This window comes from Seriola aureovittata, chromosome 24 (assembly GCF_021018895.1).
Source record: "Seriola aureovittata isolate HTS-2021-v1 ecotype China chromosome 24, ASM2101889v1, whole genome shotgun sequence".
Lineage (NCBI taxonomy): Eukaryota > Metazoa > Chordata > Actinopteri > Carangiformes > Carangidae > Seriola > Seriola aureovittata.
The window spans coordinates 1,806,328-1,827,201 of NC_079387.1; the positions used below are offsets into that span (position 1 = coordinate 1,806,328).

Below are 20,874 nucleotides of genomic sequence, written 5' to 3' on the forward strand. Positions count from 1 at the left end.
TTAACCAGAAACTGAACGAGATTGGGACAGAACTCAAGAACACAGAGGCCAGGATGGAGGGGGTGGAGACCCGAGTGGCCGAGGTGGAGGAGTGGAGTGTTAACGCGAAGGACACGCTTCTCCAGGCCCTGAAGGAGCAAGAGCGCATCGTGTCAAAGTTAACAGATTTAGAAACACGCTCCCGCAGAAATAACCTCCGCATCTTCGGAATCCCCGAGGGAGAGGAGGGGAACAACGCAGGTGATTTTCTGGAGAAACTCATTAAGTCGGAGCTGCAACTCCTAGACATTGACCTCAAAATACAACGCTGTCACCGGTCACTCGGACCTAAACCACCACCACAAGCTGCCCCGAGATCCATGGTCGCTTATTTCCTCATGTACAAAATCAAGGATTTGGTGCTGAGCACCGCATGGAAAAAGAAAGAGATACACCTCAACGGGAAAAGAGTGTACTTCGATCACGATTATCCAGCAGAAGTGATAAAAAAAAAAAGAGAAAGGAATATGCACCATTGAGGAAGGTGTTAAAAGAACGAGGACTCAGATTCCAAACACCTGCACCCGCAAAACTCCGAGTCTTTTACGAAGAAGGACCCACCACATACAGCAACGCGGACGAGGCGACGAAGGATATGCTTAAGAGGGGGATACTAACAGCTGACGAAGGAACCGACGAGGGAAACACACACGCCGACGCATCCCAGACAACCGTGACACCGCGCAAGAAGCTGGAAAGAAATACATGGCATACCAGCGGGTCCCCGGGACGTCGAAACCGGTCCACAGACATCGATCGAGCGAGCCAGAGAGAAGCTCCGGAGGTTTCAACGAGCCATTACTCTGCAGGAGAATATGACCTGAGATATACTCGGTATTTTCTTTTCCTTTCCTGATTAACCACTGGTCGGATGTTATGGCTCTTAGCTCATAATATTTTGAAAATGCTGATAGGACTGTTTCATCGGGTGACAGAAACTACACCAAAAACTGTGTGTACTAAAATCGCTAACAGGACGATGTTAGGACGCATCTGGAGGGGCCCTTCCTTTGGAGGCCTCCCCTCCCTGTTCAGAAGTTGTTACCTTACTTCACCATTGGAGGTTATTTTTGTTCGGTTATGTTCAGCACAGATGGTTTTTATTTACATGTTTAGATTAAAGGAGGGGAAAAATATGTGCATTCGTGCTAAGAGGTAGAATGTCAAACCAGGAATACAAAATAATTACTTTAAACGTTAACGGTCTGCTAAATCCTATCAAAAGGAGCAAGTTGATTACTAAGATGAAAAGAGAAAAACAACATATTATTTTTTGGCAGGAGACCCACCTAAGCGATAAAGAACATGAAAAGTTTAAACACTTGGGCTTTAAAAATTCATATTATTCATCTTATAAACATGGTCAAAAGAGAGGAGTTATAATACTAATTTCTAACAAAGTTTTATTCCAGATCTCAAAACAAATAAAGGACACTGAGGGGAGATTCGTTTTAGTGAAGGGTTACATTGATCACAAGCAGGTAACACTACTGAATGTGTATAGACCCCCCCGGTAACGATAAAGTATTTACAAAGAAAATATTTGATTTGATTGCCGAAGAAGCTGACGGGGTCCTGGTTTGTGGCGGAGATTGGAATATACAATTACAACCGTTCCTAGACTCCTCCAATGTAACAAAAAGAATTAACTCTGAGACAGTCACCGTTAAGAAACTTCTCCTTGAGGCAGGTATGATGGATGTCTGGAGGGAACTAAACCCAACAGCAAGGCAGTTTACCTTCTTCTCCCATCCCCATAATGTTCACTCACGAATTGACTATTTTTTTATGTTCAATTCAGAAAGACATAGAATCTCGAAGTGTCAAATAGGGGTTAAAGATATCTCAGACCACGCAGGTGTATATCTTTCCCTACACCTGGATGCTGAAGTGAAAAACACCACAAGCCTATTAAATGACCCTTTGTGTAAACAATATATTCATAAGGAATTTAAAGAATATTTAGAACAAAATGATACCGGTGAAGTGTCTCCAGGTATTGTATGGGATGCTGCTAAGGCAGTAATAAGGGGAAAACTTATAATGTGGTCCTCAATTAAAAAGAGGGAGAAACAGAAGCGAATAAAAGACCTACTACAGGAGCTAAAAAAATTAGAAATGAAACACATGGAACTTAATGACCCCAAAATATTAGATCAGATAAAACTCACCAAACAAAATTTAAACAAACTATATGATAGTCATGAGGAGATGAAGGCAAAGTTCATCAAACAAAAGTACTATGATAATGGACCTAGGGCTAAAAAACTGTTAGCCTGGAGGATAAGAAAGCAACAAGAGGAAAGATCCATCCATAAAATTAAAGACACACAAGCTGGAAAGATGTGTTATAAATGAAAAGAAATACAAAAATCCTTTGAAAATTACTATAAAGATCTGTACACACGACCGAAAAGAGCTGATTCTTTGAGTATTACACATTTTCTTAACTCACTGGATCTTCCGTCCATTGGATCAGAACAGAATAAAATAATGACCAATGAAATAACACAAAAAGAGCTGGATAATGCTATCTCGAGACTCAAAACAAATAAAATGCCAGGTGAGGACGGATACTCCGCAGAATGGTACAAAGCATTTAGAGAGTTACTATCACCACCATTATTGAAATGCTTTAATTTTACACTTAATGGGGGAGAAACACCAGCTTCCTGGAGACGTGCTATCATTTCTGTAATTCCTAAGGTGGGCAAAGATAAATCTGAGTGCGGTTCATGCAGACCGATATCGATTTTAAACTTAGATTATAAATTATATGCCTCGATAATCGCAAAAAGATTAGAAAATATTATTCCGGACATAATAGATGAAGACCAGACAGGTTTCCTTAAAACTAGACAGTTTTGCACAAGACGATGTAAGACGGGCTTTACGTTTGATGGAGCACATGAGTAAAGACAAAGATAAGTCCATTGTTCTTAGCCTTGATGCCGAAAAGGCATTCGATTCAGTTAGTTGGGAATACCTATACTTAACATTACAAAAATTTGGCTTTGATATTAAAGTTATCTCATACCTAAAAAACTTATATCATTCTCCCTCAGCCAGAATCAAAATAAACGGTAGTTTGACCGACCCTGTGCCGCTTGAAAGAGGCTGTCGGCAGGGATGTCCCTTAAGTCCGGCCTTGTTTGCTTTATTTATCGAACCTTTGGCTCAGGCTATTAGAGAAGACCAGGACATGAAAGGAATTCGGCTTAAAGATACTGAGTACAAGACCTGCCTTTACGCAGATGACATATTAATCACTCTTTCACAACCAGATCTGAGTTTACCAAAATTAATGTCTTCCCTGAAAACATTTGGTTACTACTCGGGGTATAAGTTAAACATCCATAAAACACAAGTTATTTCATTTAATTATATTCCCCCACCTCAAATAAATAACCTGTGCAATTTTAAATGGGAGAATAATATTATTAGATATTTAGGAATAAAAATCCCGAAGGATTTATCTACCATCTATGCAACTAATTATCTTCCAATCACGAAGGAGATAAAGGCAGATCTAAACAAATGGACTTTATTACCACTGGACCTGCATAACCGAATAGATATAGTTAAAATGAACATCTTACCACGATTGCTTTTTCTGTCAATACCAATAGAAATACCTGAAAAACAATTAATAGAGTGGAAGAGAATGCTATCTGGGTTCATATGGAGAGGCCTTAAACCAAGGATTAGATATAAAACATTGCAACTGTCTAAAGAACAAGGAGGATTGGCCTTGCCGAACATAGACAACTACTACAAATCTGCACAGCTTAGATACTTGATCTATCTGTGCGACCCATGTTACAATGCCAAATGGAAAAATCTAGAATTAAGTCAACTGGACATTCCCCTCCAGAGCTTACTTGGAGACAGAAATCTATACCTACTGCACAAACAAAACTTAAGCAGTTGGACAAAAACACCCCTAAACATTTGGTTTAGCGAATGCCGTAAAAACAGAATGGAAAACCAGATTAAAATATTACGATGGGTTAGCACATGACAAAGATTTTAAACCTGCCCAGATGGATGGACGCTTCAAACAGTGGCTCTCCAAAGGTATCGCAACATACTGTCTTATTTTTGATAAAGGGAGACTAGAATGTTTTCAAAAACTTAAAGACAATTATGACTTAGAAAATCAAGACTTTTTCAGATACCTTCAAGTTAGAGCTCATTTTAACTGTGATGTAAGAACAACAGAGGAAGGCAGTTTTGATTTAATAAACATTTTGATCAATGCATACAGATCTAAATTGAACCGTAAATTGATTTCAAAAATTTACTCCTGCTTACAATCATTAAACGTTTCTTCCACTCTATATGTTAAATCCAACTGGGAAAAAGAAGCAAAAATAACCATTTCAGATGATGGATGGCTGAACATTTGTAAAACTCAAATGAGCACTTCTAGCTCTGGTTATTGGAGAGAATTTTCGTGGAAGAATATAATCCGATTTTTTATCACTCCCAAAATTAAACAGCTTCAGAAAGGTCAGACAAGTTATGGAAAGTGTTGGAGAGAGTGTGGAAATGCTCAGGCGGATCATTTCCATGTCTTCTGGGACTGTCCGATAATACACTCTTACTGGCGGGTTGTAGTGGAAAAAATTTATTCAATAGTAGGCTTTGAGATAAATAATGATTTTTGCACAATTTATCTTGGTAATATTTCCCCCACGATCAGTGCTACTGATAAATACTTGATTAAAATAATGTTGGTAGCAAGTAAAAAAGCTATTACAAGAAGATGGCTATCGAAAGAGTCCCCATCTAAAGAGGAGTGGATTGCAATTGTGAAAGAAATATATGACATGGAAAAACTGACTTTTTCCTTGAACTTGTGCATGGACAAATTCACTATGTTCTGGAGGAAATGGACGGCTCATCTTGAATAAGTGACACCCACAACAGGAGCCAGTTAATAACAACCACTAATGTGCTCTATTTCACCCCCCCCCCTTTTTTTTTTTTTTTTTTTCTCTCTCTTTTTTGCCTGAGTACAATGCCCCCTACTGTCCTACTTGATGTGCTCTCTCGGTGTTGTTGGCCACTGATGTGAGAATGTCTCTGCCCTGTTTTCATATGAAGGATAGACTATGGACAAATGGATCAAATATGACTGAAATGTCTCTAAACCCTGGACCTACCTCTTGAAATGTACACATTGTCGTTACGATTCCTCTCTCCCTGTGTAATAACACATATACGTAGCTATATTTTTCCATCTGTGCCTTTTCTGTCTTGTTCCCTTTCTTGTTCTTCTCCTTTCCTTCTCTATAAGTGTATTGAAAAATGACTTCAAAAAAATAAAGTTAAAAAAAAAAAAAAGAATAGTAGGTGAAGAAAATCAAAAAAAAAAAAAAAAAAAAAAGAAACTAATGAGAAATTAAATTCAAAATGATTTCTTCTACACTCAGTATCGGAGTATTATAGCCTCTGTTTCAAGATAAACCTGATTTAGTTATACCGGCATATTGATGAGTAAGTTCATGTTATGTCTATTCTTGGCATTAGCAATACAATAAAATGTGGGTTGATGTTTTGTTAGGGTTTGCCTGGACTGCCAGGTCCACCCGGAGAGTCAGGAAAACCAGGTGATGAGGTATGATAAAATAACACAAAAAATGTACTTAAAAAAATTGTACAGCAATTTTTTTTAGCAATAAAGAGTTAAATTTTCCTTTCTTAGCCTTCAAATTATATGCTGTACAGTGATGTATCATCACTTCACTAGAAGGTCTTCATGCAATATCACACTAAGCATAATATTCTTGTATTTTTCCAGGGTCTTGCTGGAGAGGCTGGGGCTGGCGGAGCTATTGGTCCAAGGGTAAGTCCATTCAATCCGCTAATCACTGTTCCCACCCCTGATTAAGGGTTTAGCTCACTGCTGTGTGTCTTCACCCCCTGGTTGTCTCTGTAGGGAGAAAGGGGCCCCCCAGGAGAAAGAGGTGAAATTGGACCTAACGGGCTGCAGGGACCCAAAGGTAGTCCAGGTGGACCAGGACCAGACGGACCAAAGGTAACGTAACCGTGAAACCACTGACACTGAGACTTCACCAAGATCTAAACGACATAATTTTGAGCTGCTGCATGTAAATCTGTTATACTCTCTTGCATATTTCAGGGTAACGCTGGTCCAGCGGGTGCTCTTGGAGAGCCAGGTGGTCCGGGACTTCAGGGGATGCCAGGGGAGAGGGGCATACCAGGACCTTCAGGCCCAAAGGGAGATGCAGTAAGTTAAAGAATGGGATCAGATTGTCTGTAAAGAAACAGAGGTACCAATCTCTCAACTAACATGATCCTCAGTAGAACAAAATACCCGCTGTTGACGTCACAATTTCTCCGTCTCTGTATGCTTAATGCATCAAGTCTGAGCCAATTCATTGGGGGTTGTCAAAAAGGATTCTGGAAAATGTGGGAAATCACTAAGAAAGTATGGGTTTCCTGTGTGTTGAGATTGTTAAAGGAAGATGAACCTGAGCCACTAATGAGGCTGATTTCTTCTAACAGGGCTCTGTTGGAGATAAAGGACTCGAGGGTAAAGCAGGAGCTGATGGTGCACGGGTGAGTCGCCTCAACACGATGGTCGAGACACAAACGACACTGCAGATTTCTCAGATTGAGACACCAGACGTTTGTGATGAAATGTTTTCTTGATGGCACAAAAACTGAAAACATACTCACTGTCAAACCATCACTCACAATCTTACAGTTAAGTTTTTATTCGTCTGTTATAGTGTTCTAATATCTATTCATTCATTTTTATGAAAAGGGACTTCCTGGTCCTGTTGGACCTGTTGGTTCCAGTGGACCCAATGGAGAGAAGGTGAGTTCAAAAGCACAATTTTTATCATATATTTCAAACCTTGAAATGTGATTGGTAATGCCACAAATATTTGGTGCAAAACAGGACAAAAATAGTAAACGATCCTCAATCTATAGATCCTTTGTTACATAGATGGAACAAATCCCTGCCATGTTTTGAGAACTTTGTTTCTTTATTTCAGGGTGAACCCGGCCCATCAGGACCTGCAGGACGCCGAGGCTCAAGAGGAATCGCTGTCAGTACATTTTCTTTGACTACGAACATTAAATCGTCTCGGAGTTGAAAATTTTTCTCGATAAAGTGTGTATTTATGTTTGATCTATTAACAGGGTTCTAGTGGTGAGAATGGTCCAACTGGTGCTGTTGGCTTCCCTGGACCTCCTGTAAGTGGACACTAGCCACAGCTAACCACGGGGCAGTCATGTCGAAAATATACCGATGAATAAACTGATAAAAGCACATTTTGAAAATAAATTGTATAACGCCATTTGTATCATAACTGATACACAAGTTTTGAGACCTCAGCATCATCAACAAGATCAGTAATTATCTGAAACATATATCCTTCTCCAGGGTCCTGATGGTCAGCCTGGAGTCAAAGGTGAAACAGGTGAGCCAGGCCAGAAGGGAGAGGCTGGACCACATGGACCACATGGCACAGCTGGCAAACAAGGAGGACAGGTAGAAGGAACACATTGTCTCAGTCCAATAGTAACAATAAATATCGTGTCGATCAACATGAACAGGTCTGAATATCATATAAAAATCTGGTGGAAGGAAGAAACAGACAGTTTATATTGGGTTGACCAGTTCATTTGCATAAAGTATTCAGGGTGACCTGATTTAATTGTGTGTGTTTTAGGGACCTGTTGGTGTAACTGGACTGAAAGGAGGCAGAGGAACCAAGGGTCCAACAGTGAGTTCTTCAAAGCCTTTGTGGCGAATAACAACTTCACAGTGTTAATTTATGTCTTTATAACTTAGTTCGGTGTGTCAACAGTCTTATCCCAGAGCGCTTTATAACACGCTGTAACTAATCGAGTGCTAATGTCATTATTATCATTGTGGTGAAGTGCATCTTATTAGAAGTGTTTTCTTCCCACAGGGCTCTCCTGGTTTCCCTGGGTTGCCTGGAGGAGTTGGACCAGCCGGCTCCCTTGTGAGTTAATTAGTTGCATGATATTAATGACTTCAAAAAAAAATGATAAGCAGGAATCGCATTTATGTTTTCAAAATTTGGAAAATTCAACAGGCTGTTGTGTGTTTTTCAGGGTGCTGTTGGTGCAGATGGACCCATAGGTGCTCCAGGAAAGCGGGGCCCTTCTGGAATTCGAGGAGAAAATGGAGCTCCAGGACATCAAGGAGAGATTGGACCCTCAGGCCCACCAGGCAGCCCTGGAGAGAAGGGAGACTCTGGCGAGGACGGTCCTCCGGTCAGAGAAAGTTCACACTGTGCTGATCCTCCAGCAGCCGGAGACAAATAAGTCCTGAGATGACTCAATTGCTTTTTCTTGCTCTTGTGTTTCTCTGACAGGGGCCTGATGGGCCTCCAGGACCTGTTGGTGCCGCAGGACAGCGAGGTGTCGTAGGTCAGCCTGGACTCAGAGGAGAGAGAGGCATGCTGGGACTGCCAGGTCCTGCTGTAAGTAATTCTACTCACTACGTTCTGTTTTTAGACTGACAAAGCAGCACTACGTCTCAAAAACTTACATTCCACTGATGGATTTTTGTACTTCTTTGTTTCTCAGGGTCCACCAGGAAAACCCGGAACCCCTGGATCTCAGGGCAGCACAGGGCCCGCTGGTGTAGTTGGATTACCAGGAGCTACCGGGCCAAGAGGAGATGCCGGCCCTGAGGTTTGTCCTATACAGCTTTTATTTCACGTCTTTAGCTGATCTTTTATTGTCTTTGCATTGCAATGACCCAAAATTAACACAAAGAGTTCATCAGTTCATGTTTTAAAAGCATCTATTCTGCAATGCTCTGGTACAAATGTTTCTTTGCCGACGACTCAGCTTCTCTGTCACTAATTTATTCTCATCATCTGTGTTTATTCAGGGTATTGCTGGAGCAGAGGGCCCTCCTGGTAAAGACGGACTCATAGGGGACAGGGTAAGATGTCATACATGGTGTTTGTGTGTTGTTGTTTTTTAAATATCGGATCGAATCAGTTAATGATACCATTATAATGTTGTGTAATCACTGGTTGTGTGTATGTGTTTCCAGGGAGACAGAGGAAATCCTGGTCCAGAAGGTCTGGCTGGTATTACAGGGTCTGCAGGAACTGAAGGTCCAGTTGGAATCACCGGCGGTCCAGGACAAATTGGTGAAAATGTGAGTTTCACAAACAGAAATACAATTTATTTAAATTTGATATGCTACACTGTCAGCCACACATAAGTAACTCTATCCTGTCACATTTACAAACTTTGCTCTACCATGTCTCTTTGCTTGTTTTGAGTTTAGGGTGCCAGAGGCCCCGCTGGACCCCCAGGACAAACTGGAATACGCGGGAAAGTGGTAAACATGAGCAATTCAACAATTTAAAATCAAGAATTAAAACAAACCTGTACTTTTTTTTTCTCGGTGTAAAACATTGTTTTCCGAGTGTTGAACTCTCACCTTGTGTCTGATTTCAGGGCCCTCAAGGACCACAGGGAGAGAAGGGGGCAACTGGAGAGCAAGGAGAGAGGGGTCAGAAAGGTCACAGAGGTTTCACCGGTCTTCACGGTCTCCCTGGAATAACTGTAAGCGAAAAAATGATCGTTTAGGCAACTTAGTCAATTCCTGTGAAGACAGAAGGACACACACCCAACACAGCAACTGAATTCAGTTTAGGTGCATTTGCAACATCTCATTCAGCGAGGATCTTTGATTTTCTGCAGATTTAACCCTTTTAACATACAAATCTTGGCCAGTGCGGCATTGAAGTCAAGTAATTTTGAGTCTATTTTAACACTGAATCACAACAACAATGAAAATATTAGAAAATAAAATCCCATTATTCTCTGTTCCAGGGGGCCACAGGAGATGCAGGAGCGATAGGTATTGTTGGACCAGCTGGGCAGAGGGTAGGTGTATAATTGTATAATTGTATAAATCAGACCAGATAAAGATATGCATTTTATATTATGCATTATTCCTCAGTGTCAATCTCTCATTGTTTTACAACCATATAGGGTCCTCCAGGAGTGTTGGGTCCTCCTGGAAAGGAAGGATACATCGGCCAGCCTGGACCAATGGGCGCTCCCGGAACCAGAGGGACCAGTGGAGATGTCGGAGCACAGGTGACACAAGATTACATCTATTGTTTTATTTCCATCAGTTTAAGGAGATGACATTTTCAGATAAAGGGATATCTTGATCTGGATCTGCATGGGCCGACCTTTTTTCTCGCACAGCTAGCATAGCAAATATGAAGTAGAAGAAAAATGTAATGGTTGTCTTTTCTGTCAGGGTCCACCTGGTGAACCCGGACCCCCCGGCCCTCCAGGCCCCCCAGGACCTCCCACCGCAGCAGCTGTGGAAGACCTCTTCGCCGCCCCGGCTGATTACGATGGGAATGGCGACGTGCCAGAAGCTGTGGAATTTGTAGAGGATGATATGTCGGCTGATCTTCCTCTTCTTCCGGAGTTCAACAAAGACGAAGCCCTTCCCAATAAGAAGTTGGCCATCCTGCGTGCAGACACTGGCATCCAAGCCACACTGAAGACCCTCAACGGACATCTGCAAAACCTCCGTAATCCTGATGGCAGCAGGATAAACCCTTCAAAAACCTGCCAGGACATCAAACAGTGCTACCCCCAGAAAAAGAGCGGTGAGGGTCCTAATTTTCTTATTTTTAGACCAGTATCACATATGTACCTAGGCCTAGTGATCTAACTCCTTCCAATCATTTTTTCTCCGCCTTTGATACAGGTGAGTACTGGCTCGACCCAAATCAAGGAAGCATCCGAGACGCCATCAGGGTCTACTGTGATATGGAAAGCGGTGAAACCTGCATCTCCGCCAATCCGGCAAACATTCCCCGCAAAGCCTGGTGGACGAAATCCAGTCCCAGTGCCAACATACCTGTCTGGTTCGGAGCCAACATAAATGGTGGAACTCAAGTAAGAATTCAAGAGCTTTATTTGCATATATTCATGTTGTGGAAGATTTAAAATGACACCATGACATGTTTAGTAAAATAATGAGCATCTAGAAGCCTGGAAATTGAGCACGCAATGTGTGTAATCACGTCAAACTGACATCGAATTTCAGTTCACCTATGGAAATAAGGAGGAGCAGCCTAATGCAGTGGCTGTTCAAGTGAAGCTGCTGCAGGTTTTGTCCAAACAGTCGCACCAGACCATCACCTACCACTGCAGGAACAGTGTGGCTTATAAAGACGGGACGAGCGGCAACCCGAAGAAAGCTCTGGTCCTCAGAGGCTCCGACGGCCAGGAGCTGAGGGCGCAGGGCAACAGCCGCCTCCGATACACCGTCATTGAGGACGGCTGCTCGGTAAGTCTTCCACAGAATACATTACTACATTTGATGAAAAACCCATTGGGAGATTAATCTGGCTTTCTTTTTACTTCAGCAATCAAATGGAGAGTGGGGCAAGACGGTGATCGAGTACAGGACTCAAACTTCGGCCAGGTTGCCCATCATGGACGTGGCCCCTATGGACATTGGAAAGCCTGACCAGGAATTCGGCCTGGACATCGGCCCCGTGTGCTTCTCATAAAACACAAATCCCCAATGTAAGATGGACTCAAATAGGCCTTTGTAGAGGAGTAACACCATCACCAGAAATTATAGCATATGGACTCCTCTCTCTGTGAGCATACACGTCGATAAAGGTTCTTCACACATGGCTGCATTTCCCAGAAGCTGTTGAAGTACAGCGTACTTACCGTGTCTGCCAGCGGACGAGAGCTGTGTGACTGGTGGGACGCTGACATAATTTATTTACCATGTCAATAGATTTACACTCTAACGTAAAGTACTCTACAGGGAAATGCATGTGGGTGGATAAAAGTAACGTCTAAGGTGCTAAATAAAAAGGAAGGAAAGGTGGGTTTAGACAGACTGTAAACTTGCATAAACTGGAAAAACAGCCAGTAATCGTAAAAGATGCAATGTCTTTGTGGGGAGCTTAGAGGAGATTACCTAAGAATTGAAGTTTATTGCAAATAAAAGCATCCAAACCTTTTCATTTTTTACTAGTGATGGCTTTTTTCCAGTAAATAGGGCAAGTGTCTATATGGCAACGACTGTAGTTCTTAATTTTAATGGAATAAAAAATCAAAATAATGCTTGAACCTAAATTATTAAGTTCTGTGCAGGAACTCATTTACTCTTTCAACAGGAAACCTTTTTATTCTCCTTTTAAAACTTCAACTGTAAATGCAACATATGACTGTAAATTGCAAAGTATTTGTTTATTGTTGACTGTGGATGTGGAATAGATGTCTCTCTTTGGAATGACTGTGCTCTTCCCACAAACTGAAGTAAGAAAAATTGAATAAACGCTCGGTTCCCCCTCATGAGCGGCAAAACTTTTTTGCTTTGAAAGTGAATTTAAATGAGCTCATCTCGCCACTAGAGGGAGACAGCACTTTTCCTACCAGGCATCAAAATCACAGTGAACTGCTTTTACCTGATATCTCGGGTGTAAGGAGTGAAATGAAAAACCAGGAGAGCTCTGGGGTTTGAAAACAAATAAAACAGTGCTTTATGCTAAATGGACACGAACTGTCAGCTTACATTTCAGACATGGGTTTTGCTGTATCCACCCTGCATTGGTGATAATTTCTTCATATGAATCAACACACTGGTTTACTGATTTAGAAAACCAACGCAAATGTGTAACTCCAGCTTGATAACTCCTTCCCTCATGCTTTTTCCTCACCACTTCATTGTGTCTGCATGTATATGGGTGTGTGAGCAACCGAGATGAAAAAAAAGAAAATAAAGACCCAGAGAGAGGGAGCGAGAAGGCGCCCTTACAGGAAGAAAAAGAGCCAAAGTTCAGGCAGCACATGTTTCTGGGTCGACCTCTCCTCTCAGCGCGCGGTGAAAGACGTGACACTCTCACCGTTTCCTGCAGCCCGGGCCTCGCTCCACATCTGTCGAGGTGGTCATTTTTAGCCGGGGCTGCTATTTTCATTTCAGCATGGAAAAAATCTGTCAGAGAGGTAAAAGTATGGGTGAAGGAAATCTAAACTGTGCTTTTGTGTGAGCTCCACATTACATTTTTACACAACTGTGGCATTTTCTTATAACTTTTATAAACAAGCTGCTCAGCTGGGGACAGCAGCTTCAAGAGAAACTAAATTACATAAGACAGAAAATCCGTTTTACTGTCTATTTTTCACCCAACAGGTGCCTCCTGTTAAAGCTGATGGAATGATTTTTTTTGATGTTGCACAAAGACAGCACAAGGTAACTAAGTGTTTGAAATTTAAGGTCTTCAAATTCAAAAATTATATTATTAATGCAGATAACCCTAACCCACCCCTGGTTACAGAATCCCAGAAGTGCAGCCGAAGCTGTTGGGAATGTCATTATTTCTGCAGGTATTTGGTCATAAACCAAAGTATTGTCCCACTTTCAATTTTGACCTGATGATGGCGATACACTAAAAGTCAAGGGTCACCAAAGTTGTTACAATTAATCCTGATGGGAACATGAATAATTGCGTTAAATTTCATGGCGACTGATACAGTACGTTCACTCAAAAGCCACAAACATCGGTTTCATGGTTGCGCTGGAGGAGAAGTCACGGGATCAGCAAAGTCTCTAGGATTCATGAATCTCTGAACCGAATGTCATGGCGATACATCTGGTCTCCACCATCTCCTGAGGGAATCGTCTGGCTCTTTAGCCGCTAAATGCTCCACTATTTCACCAGCTAATCTCTGACTGCGTCTGTCTGCTGTTTGATACCGAGCATGGAGTGAAAACTGAAGCAGGTGAACTATGAGAGTGAACCAAAACAGTAAAGTAAAACAATGAGCTTAAACTCGCCATGAAGCTCCATAAAGCTGAGGGGAGCTTCACGTTCACGTTCAGTTCAACTCAGTAGTTGTTGAGATATTTCAGTCTGGACCAAAGCTTTAATTAGCTTCCTGTCATCTCAGAGAATCCATTTCCTGAGGAAATATACAAGTCTAGAGGCTAAGTCCTCCTCTTTCTCTTCCTTTCATCTCCTCCGGCTTGCATGTATACCTTAAGGTCAATTTGCAAGCCTGACGCTGTTTCCGTCAAAATTCTAAGAACAACCGGGTTTCACGCGCAGATGTGTTTGTGTGTGCCGCCTTCACCCAAACGGGGACCACTGGAGTCTACGACCCTAAGACGACTTGGCAGCGACGCCCAGATCCTGACCGGGGTGTCTCTTGTTCGCCGAGGAGCGTCGATGAGATTTCCCAGCTACTCCTTTTCCTTCCTGTGCACCCTCCAACCCCACCTCACTGACGCCCCTCCAAAACACTTAAAGAACATAGGGAAAGGATCATGCTATTAACCTAAATTATTCTCACTGGCATGAAAACACAGGGCTGAGAGCAGATTCTCACAGTAGAGGGGAAGACATAAATTTAGCTTGTTATAGTAAGGATATGTTGCTAACAACACATACTGTTGCCATCAATCACAGGTTTTGCTTGTCAAACTATACAGTGATCAGTTTACCATGCAGATTTAAACTTCAGCTTTCCTAGACAGGACATTTTATCAGTTTAAACAAGGATTTCTGCACTTTAATGAAACTAATCTGTTATGATTTCCACGACTGTGTATTAGTATCATGGTGACAGCTTGATCTGTTCTGGGACTTGTGAAGCTCCCCTCAGCTTTATGGAGCGTCAAGCACTGTTAAACCACAACTTTACCGTTTTGGTTCACTCTCACAGCGTCGCTTTCTGTGTTTTCAGCTGCTTCAGTTGTCACTCCCTGCTCGGCAGAAGAACAGCAGGCGGACGCAGTCAGAGATCAGCTGGTGAAATAGTGGAGCATTTAGCAGCTAAGGGAGCCAGATATTTCCCTCAGGACATGGTGGAGACCAAAAACAGAGTGACGACTACTATAGCTGAAGTCGACACTGTTTCATCAAAAGACACCTTTGTACCATTAACTGTCTCATCTGCAAACCATCCTCCTTTGTGGAGTAGTTTATACACAGTCTGGGGGGGTTAAATAAAAGTGGATGGCACAACACAGCTAATGACGACATGGAAAAAATGTACTTCCTCTCGATCGGTTGCAGCAGTTTCATTGGATATAATTGATTTAGCTGAAAATCAGTGAAAATGAAATGTAGCCATTTGGCCGGTCGAGAGGAAAGAAAAACTGCAGGAGCTAACGTTTGTGGTAACGGCAGTCAGTAAAGGAAACTATACAGCACTTCCTTTCCAGCTAATTGCTATGCATTCTGCTGAATTTGTCACTTGTCAGGTTTTTGTCAGGTTGTATTGTATAAATAATAAATTAAATAATATTTTATCATTAAATGGACACATTTAGGGGACGTAGCCTTTACATTTTGAGTTTCATTACTGCCTGAATGTTTAGCATTAAGTAACATATATTCGCACCGTAATTATTTTTCAGACTAGACTTTTCAAACTTTTCAATCCCTGGTCTTCCTCACATGAATCACAAATGAAAAGAATAGCTGCACTTGAAAATGATAGTTAAGCTCTTCATATGGGTGCTGCCTCTCTCTATATACACACACACACACACACACACACACACACACACACACACACACAATATGACATGCACCCCTCCTCCACCGGCTGAGGTCGAAGCTGATCGAAAGGGAAATGGGCCGTTTTAACATCCCACCTTTTCCCAGATCCTGGGAGGAGCTTTCGCCTGGTGGCAGCGAGGAGAACAATGGCAGGAAAGCGGGAGAGGAGTGAGGGAGTTCCTGTTGGCAGGATGATGCTGAAGACAGGAGCAGTGGCGCGCCTCGTACAAGTGGATACTGGCCTGCTGCCCTGGGCAGTAGGAACTGGGCTCTTTAAAACTGCAATAAGCTTATTGTTTGAAATGTTTTGAAGAGTTTGATTCCAAATGTCTGGCGCTTTAAGGGAAGGTGTCTTAGATGTTCTGCCGCCAGACGTGACAAATGAATGTCAGAGTGAAATTGCTTACAAGGCAAATAATGTCATCATAGCTCCCTATGTGGGATGCAGGTATCAGAACCTATGAGTCACTTTCACACCTGTAATTATGCTGCTGCCGCCTTTTCACTCTGGTCCATTTATATTCGCACTCATTACAAATGAAGCAAAGGACCCACGTCTTTTGACAGGCTTTGATGCTTGAATCAACTAAACAAACACCAGAGTTTGCACCAAACAGCTGAGGGAATGAAAGCATCACAAGGAGAGGCATCAGCCCTCTAGGATGACTGTGGTTTATCAAAACTTGGATGGTTTCTGCATCTTTTCTATCTGGAAAAAGTAACACTTTTAGTTACCACGGTAACTGATAACATGTGGAAGAAATTCAGGATGAATCTGCAAAACTGGGATTATGTTTGATGACAACATCTTTATATGCACAATCCAAACATTGCGTTTTTTTTACTGTTTCTTTTAATGAAAGTTGAGCATGTCAACAACAGCTCGGTTAACATTAGACGACTAAAACAAAAACATCTACTGTCGGATTGTCTCCTGCATTGAAGACCACCTTTACCTCCACACTCTTACCGTCTGCTGTGCTGCATAAAGGTCCCACCACCTCCTGCTTTGGCACTAAATGTTTGCATTGGATGTGAATGGTTCCCTGAAGGTTTGTTCAAGAAAGTCAAGACGCCGGCTCCACGACGACCTTTGCTGCCCTTCGTACCGCTCTCTCTTGAGGTGAACGATTGTCCATCAGTGGAGTGATGAGAAAGTGACTGCAGGAATGTGTTGGGGTGCGTCAAAAAGCATTGCATTTACAACCTGTCTGATTTACCGATCGCTCGTGTTTCTTCATAAACCGGAACCAGCTATGATACGATTTTGTTCTTTTTAAATTAAAAACTTAATAAACATAAACTTGAGTGTGAAATCTGGATCAAAATAAAAGGAGAAAATTGAAATGTTTTGAATCCCTGAAAGGAGGCTTTTCTGTTTTGCTTTCCGTTTAGATTCTGTTGCAGCTGAGGTGAAAGGTGACAGAGGTCCATATCTGCAGGAGACCCAGAGCCAGGGGTGGACTGGCCATCTGGCATACCGGGCATCGTCCCGGTGGGCCGTTGAAACAATGTGGGCCGGTCCGGTCCTCTATGTTTTTTTGTTTTGTTTTTCTTCTCTAAATTCCCTCCATTTGGGCCAATCGGCTACAGAGGGCTAGCAGTGTGTTGCCAGCATCGACACATATTATCGGTCTATTGTTTGTCATTGTCAATCAATCATGGGCTGACAGGCTCAGAGAGCCCTGACAGTGCTGTCAATCACAACACAAACCAGGGTGGGCGGGACCTCATGCCATGGGCGGGAGTCGTGAGACGGGCTGCTGCTGAGCTGAAGACGGAGAAGCGGAAGAAACGCCCGGGTGGCGCTGAAAAACTGCGACTTAAAAAGCTGAAGTCTCTGGAGGTGGCGGCTGCTAAATGTTCTAAATTGACGGACCTATCTGGTGCCGGGGTCACCACCCCAGCAGGTGCTGCCGCGCCGGGAGACGAGCGAGTGGAGGCATACACGGTAAGTAACGTTAGCCTGCGGCTGGCTAGGCTACATTTTTGAGACGTGTCCAAAACAAAGTAGAAAACGTTTTTACGTTGAATGATGTGACCTAATTAAATGCATAGTCCTACTTGTGACAACATGTTAGCCCAGATTTGAAGGGCTGTGAATGTTGGTAGTTGTGGTTGATTTTGTTTAAATATGCCGAATTGTGATATTATGGGTTATTATTGTTCAGATGATTTAGCTAAGCTAGCTAAGAGCTGCTAACGTCAGCGGTCTCTTGTTGCCATAGCAACAGTAAACATTCACATGGACCAATGAGCTGTAAGTAGAGATGCAGAATCAAGCTGTATTGTAAATACAGATGAGATACTTTGAATTTTAGCACAAAATACAAGTAAACCTATAGGAAATAATTAGTTTAATTTGCAATATTTGCCATTGAATTTATTGTAATCTTTCAATTCATTTATTGTTTACTGAGGTGATAACTATTTCATAATTTGTGTGTAACTTTAATTTCTGTGTAAATGTGTTACTTTTACTGTAGTTTTCAAATGGCTGTGTATAGTGCTGTCTTGAGCATTTTCAGGTATTGTCACAAAGATCTGACTTTTTTGCATTGGAAAACACTAGTAAGTGTCATAATGAAAACATGGCAAAGCCACTAGTGTTGTTACGTTCGCGAACGTTTCGTTCAATATGAACTAATCTTTTATCTTGTACATTATTCTGTGGTTTTGAGTTAGGGCTCTTTTGAGACTTAAGTCATCCTTCATGACAGATAAATTTTGTTCACCAAGTGTCACTACGTCACAAAAAGGCTACATATACTTGTCAGTACACAGATACTGAGTACGAGTTCTGTTTGCTGTTTCTTGCAGGTCATGAATTTGGTGAGGAGCGGAGCTGGCTGGCTGCGGACGAGGAAGTAGGGCAATACATACTTGTGCACATACACGTATATGAGAATGCATATCTATTCACACCTGTAACCCATGTCTTAGACTTTTTCACACAGCTATATATATATATTTTTTTCCAATTCTCTATTTATGGTTTCATAATGACTGAGTCACCGTTGAGTGAGTGAGTTTCAGCTCTAATGCTGCTACTGTCTGTAATATGTTTCTATTTAGATTATTTGACAGGATATTTTTTTGTTATTATTGTCCGAGTCTGGTTTTAACTAATGCTGGGCTTACACCAAAAGATTTTCACAGTCACAGACTAAAAACTGAAAGGGGAGCATAAGGGTTCTTCCCCTTAGTCTCGTCCCACCCCTTGTCATGACATAACTTCTGTTGTGATTTGACACTATAATGAATAAAGATTGATTGATTGATTGATTGCTATAGCTGTCAATTTTAGTCCTTGAGTTCATAGTTAAGTGCTTTATTTGTTAACTGCTATCAAGGAGTATGACTCTCCTTTGTAGTATGCATGAGAGAAGATGCCGCGAGATTAGTGGACTTTATATGTAGTGTCCGCTGATAATGTAGTGGGCTGGTCTGGACAGAAAATGCCAGGGCTGAATTTTTGTCCCAGTCCACCCCGCCAGAGCAGCGTTCTCTCAGGGGTCTTCCTCGCTACGCCCCTTCCTAGCACTTTGGAAATGGACTCTCCACGCGATGTATTCACACATTTGATCATGACAACCCTCCAGAAACACCAAAGTAGACGACCAAGTGTTGACATCACAGTGCGAAGAGCCGCTCAGATAATTCATGACCCTGCAGAGCTCTCCGAAAGGGCCGAGCAGTGAGCGGCAGACTTCCTGCGGTCCCACCCAGGCCCGGGTCACATCCATACAGCCGGGCCACATTGCTCACCCCAACCCCTGTACTGTACGCCCTCCACACCCTCGAGCACGGCCAAGAACTCATTCCATTGTTCTCAAGAGTGAGACATCCCCATGTTTAAGTGGCCAGATCACATTATTGGCCAGATGTGTGTACGTTGTATGTCTGTGCAAAGCATTGTTTAGAGAGCGTGGTTTAACCAGAAATTTCTGCGAATAGCGGGGGTTTCTACTGAAGCTGGCTGGAAATTGATTCAGCATGTTGTTTGAAGCTTGAGTCACTCTTCCTCTGAAGGAGTAAAAGTTAATGTGTTTCTGATCAAATACGTGTTTGTGAAGCTGTAACGAACGAGATGCTGTTGTGTTTCTTGCTGTTGCCGGTGACTGACTCCGCGCCGTATTTTCCAGATCTCACCAGTCCATCAAACAATGATGAGTTCTTCTGTTGTTAAAGTGTCTGACGCGCTACAAATCAAAGTTGACCTCTCCGGCATTCCTTGCATACCACCCCCGCTGTTACCGGCAAGGTAAAGTGCATCATATCTTGTGCAACCAAGGCTTTTCCCGATTGTGGACCTGCGTTCATGAAAAAGGGGAAATGGGAAGTTTCCTTTATCGGGGAAGGAAAAATACAATCGAACTCAAACTCAGAAAGCCAAGTGTCTACTTCATGTTCTGTGACACGGTGTAAGAACATGGATACAGCTAAAGGTTGGGGTGCATTTTTCTGCTTAGTCCTGATATCAATGACACTAGTGTTTTAGAACAACCTCCAAATCATTTCCACCCGAATCCCTCGAATACTCTGAGGTGGGAAAGTGTTTATTTCACAATGGCAGCCTTGTGTATTTCACTCTGTCAGAGCAGCTGGAGGGATTGTGGTGAAACGAACCCTCAAAGCTTTCTAACATAAAAATGAAAGAGAAATTCCCAGTGGCTCACAGACCAGGCGACAGACTCATAAAGATTATAAGGATTAATTAATCATATTTATCAGTTAACGGGAATGCACAACACAGCCAACAGAAGGGTAAGAGACAAGCCTATAAAGTTTAGTTTGTACAGGCACACACTGTAACGAGGAGTGTTCGAATTAGGCGACATAATTGGAAACACTTGTCACTTTATAGAATGTGATGAATTACTGTTGATTAGATTAACAGTTTAATAAGTGGTCAGAGGTTACTGACAGGATGCACTCTGCATAATTATTATATGATAAGTATTTTTAAAGAGTCTGTGTTACAAGCTTGGCAGCAAAGATCTAAGAAAACGACGACATTGAGATGCATCGTGGGAAATGTAGGATCCTGCTTTTTTTTTTGAAAACTTGGCTCAAACTGGAGACCAAAAGTCAGAAAATCTTCGCTTGCTGCTTCTTAAAATCGAACCCCACATATACTTCTTCTTCTACTCTCATCTATTGTTCCCGCTGTAGCCCGTGTACCCATCTATAAAACTTCCCTGCTAGATTTAAGCTGTGTATCTATTCCTGCTATTGATTA

General features: G+C 42.2%; 1 protein-coding gene across 1 annotated transcript in view; it reads left to right on the top strand.

The window, feature by feature from the left end:
- The window catches only part of LOC130165323 (collagen alpha-2(V) chain-like), a 28,810-nt gene extending 16,186 nt beyond the window's left edge, over positions 1-12,624 (top strand). The window contains exons 32-55 of the mRNA XM_056370507.1: positions 5,609-5,662; positions 5,846-5,890; positions 5,984-6,082; positions 6,188-6,295; positions 6,574-6,627; positions 6,836-6,889; positions 7,071-7,124; positions 7,219-7,272; positions 7,463-7,570; positions 7,752-7,805; positions 7,995-8,048; positions 8,161-8,322; positions 8,424-8,531; positions 8,638-8,745; positions 8,948-9,001; positions 9,116-9,223; positions 9,356-9,409; positions 9,529-9,636; positions 9,907-9,960; positions 10,069-10,176; positions 10,346-10,706; positions 10,808-10,998; positions 11,150-11,392; positions 11,472-12,624. Coding sequence (XP_056226482.1) covers positions 5,609-5,662; positions 5,846-5,890; positions 5,984-6,082; positions 6,188-6,295; positions 6,574-6,627; positions 6,836-6,889; positions 7,071-7,124; positions 7,219-7,272; positions 7,463-7,570; positions 7,752-7,805; positions 7,995-8,048; positions 8,161-8,322; positions 8,424-8,531; positions 8,638-8,745; positions 8,948-9,001; positions 9,116-9,223; positions 9,356-9,409; positions 9,529-9,636; positions 9,907-9,960; positions 10,069-10,176; positions 10,346-10,706; positions 10,808-10,998; positions 11,150-11,392; positions 11,472-11,618 — 2,544 coding nt within the window. The 3' untranslated portion in view covers positions 11,619-12,624. The remainder of the gene's footprint in view (positions 1-5,608; positions 5,663-5,845; positions 5,891-5,983; positions 6,083-6,187; positions 6,296-6,573; positions 6,628-6,835; positions 6,890-7,070; positions 7,125-7,218; positions 7,273-7,462; positions 7,571-7,751; positions 7,806-7,994; positions 8,049-8,160; positions 8,323-8,423; positions 8,532-8,637; positions 8,746-8,947; positions 9,002-9,115; positions 9,224-9,355; positions 9,410-9,528; positions 9,637-9,906; positions 9,961-10,068; positions 10,177-10,345; positions 10,707-10,807; positions 10,999-11,149; positions 11,393-11,471) is intronic.
- The last annotated feature ends 8,250 nt before the right edge of the window (positions 12,625-20,874 follow it).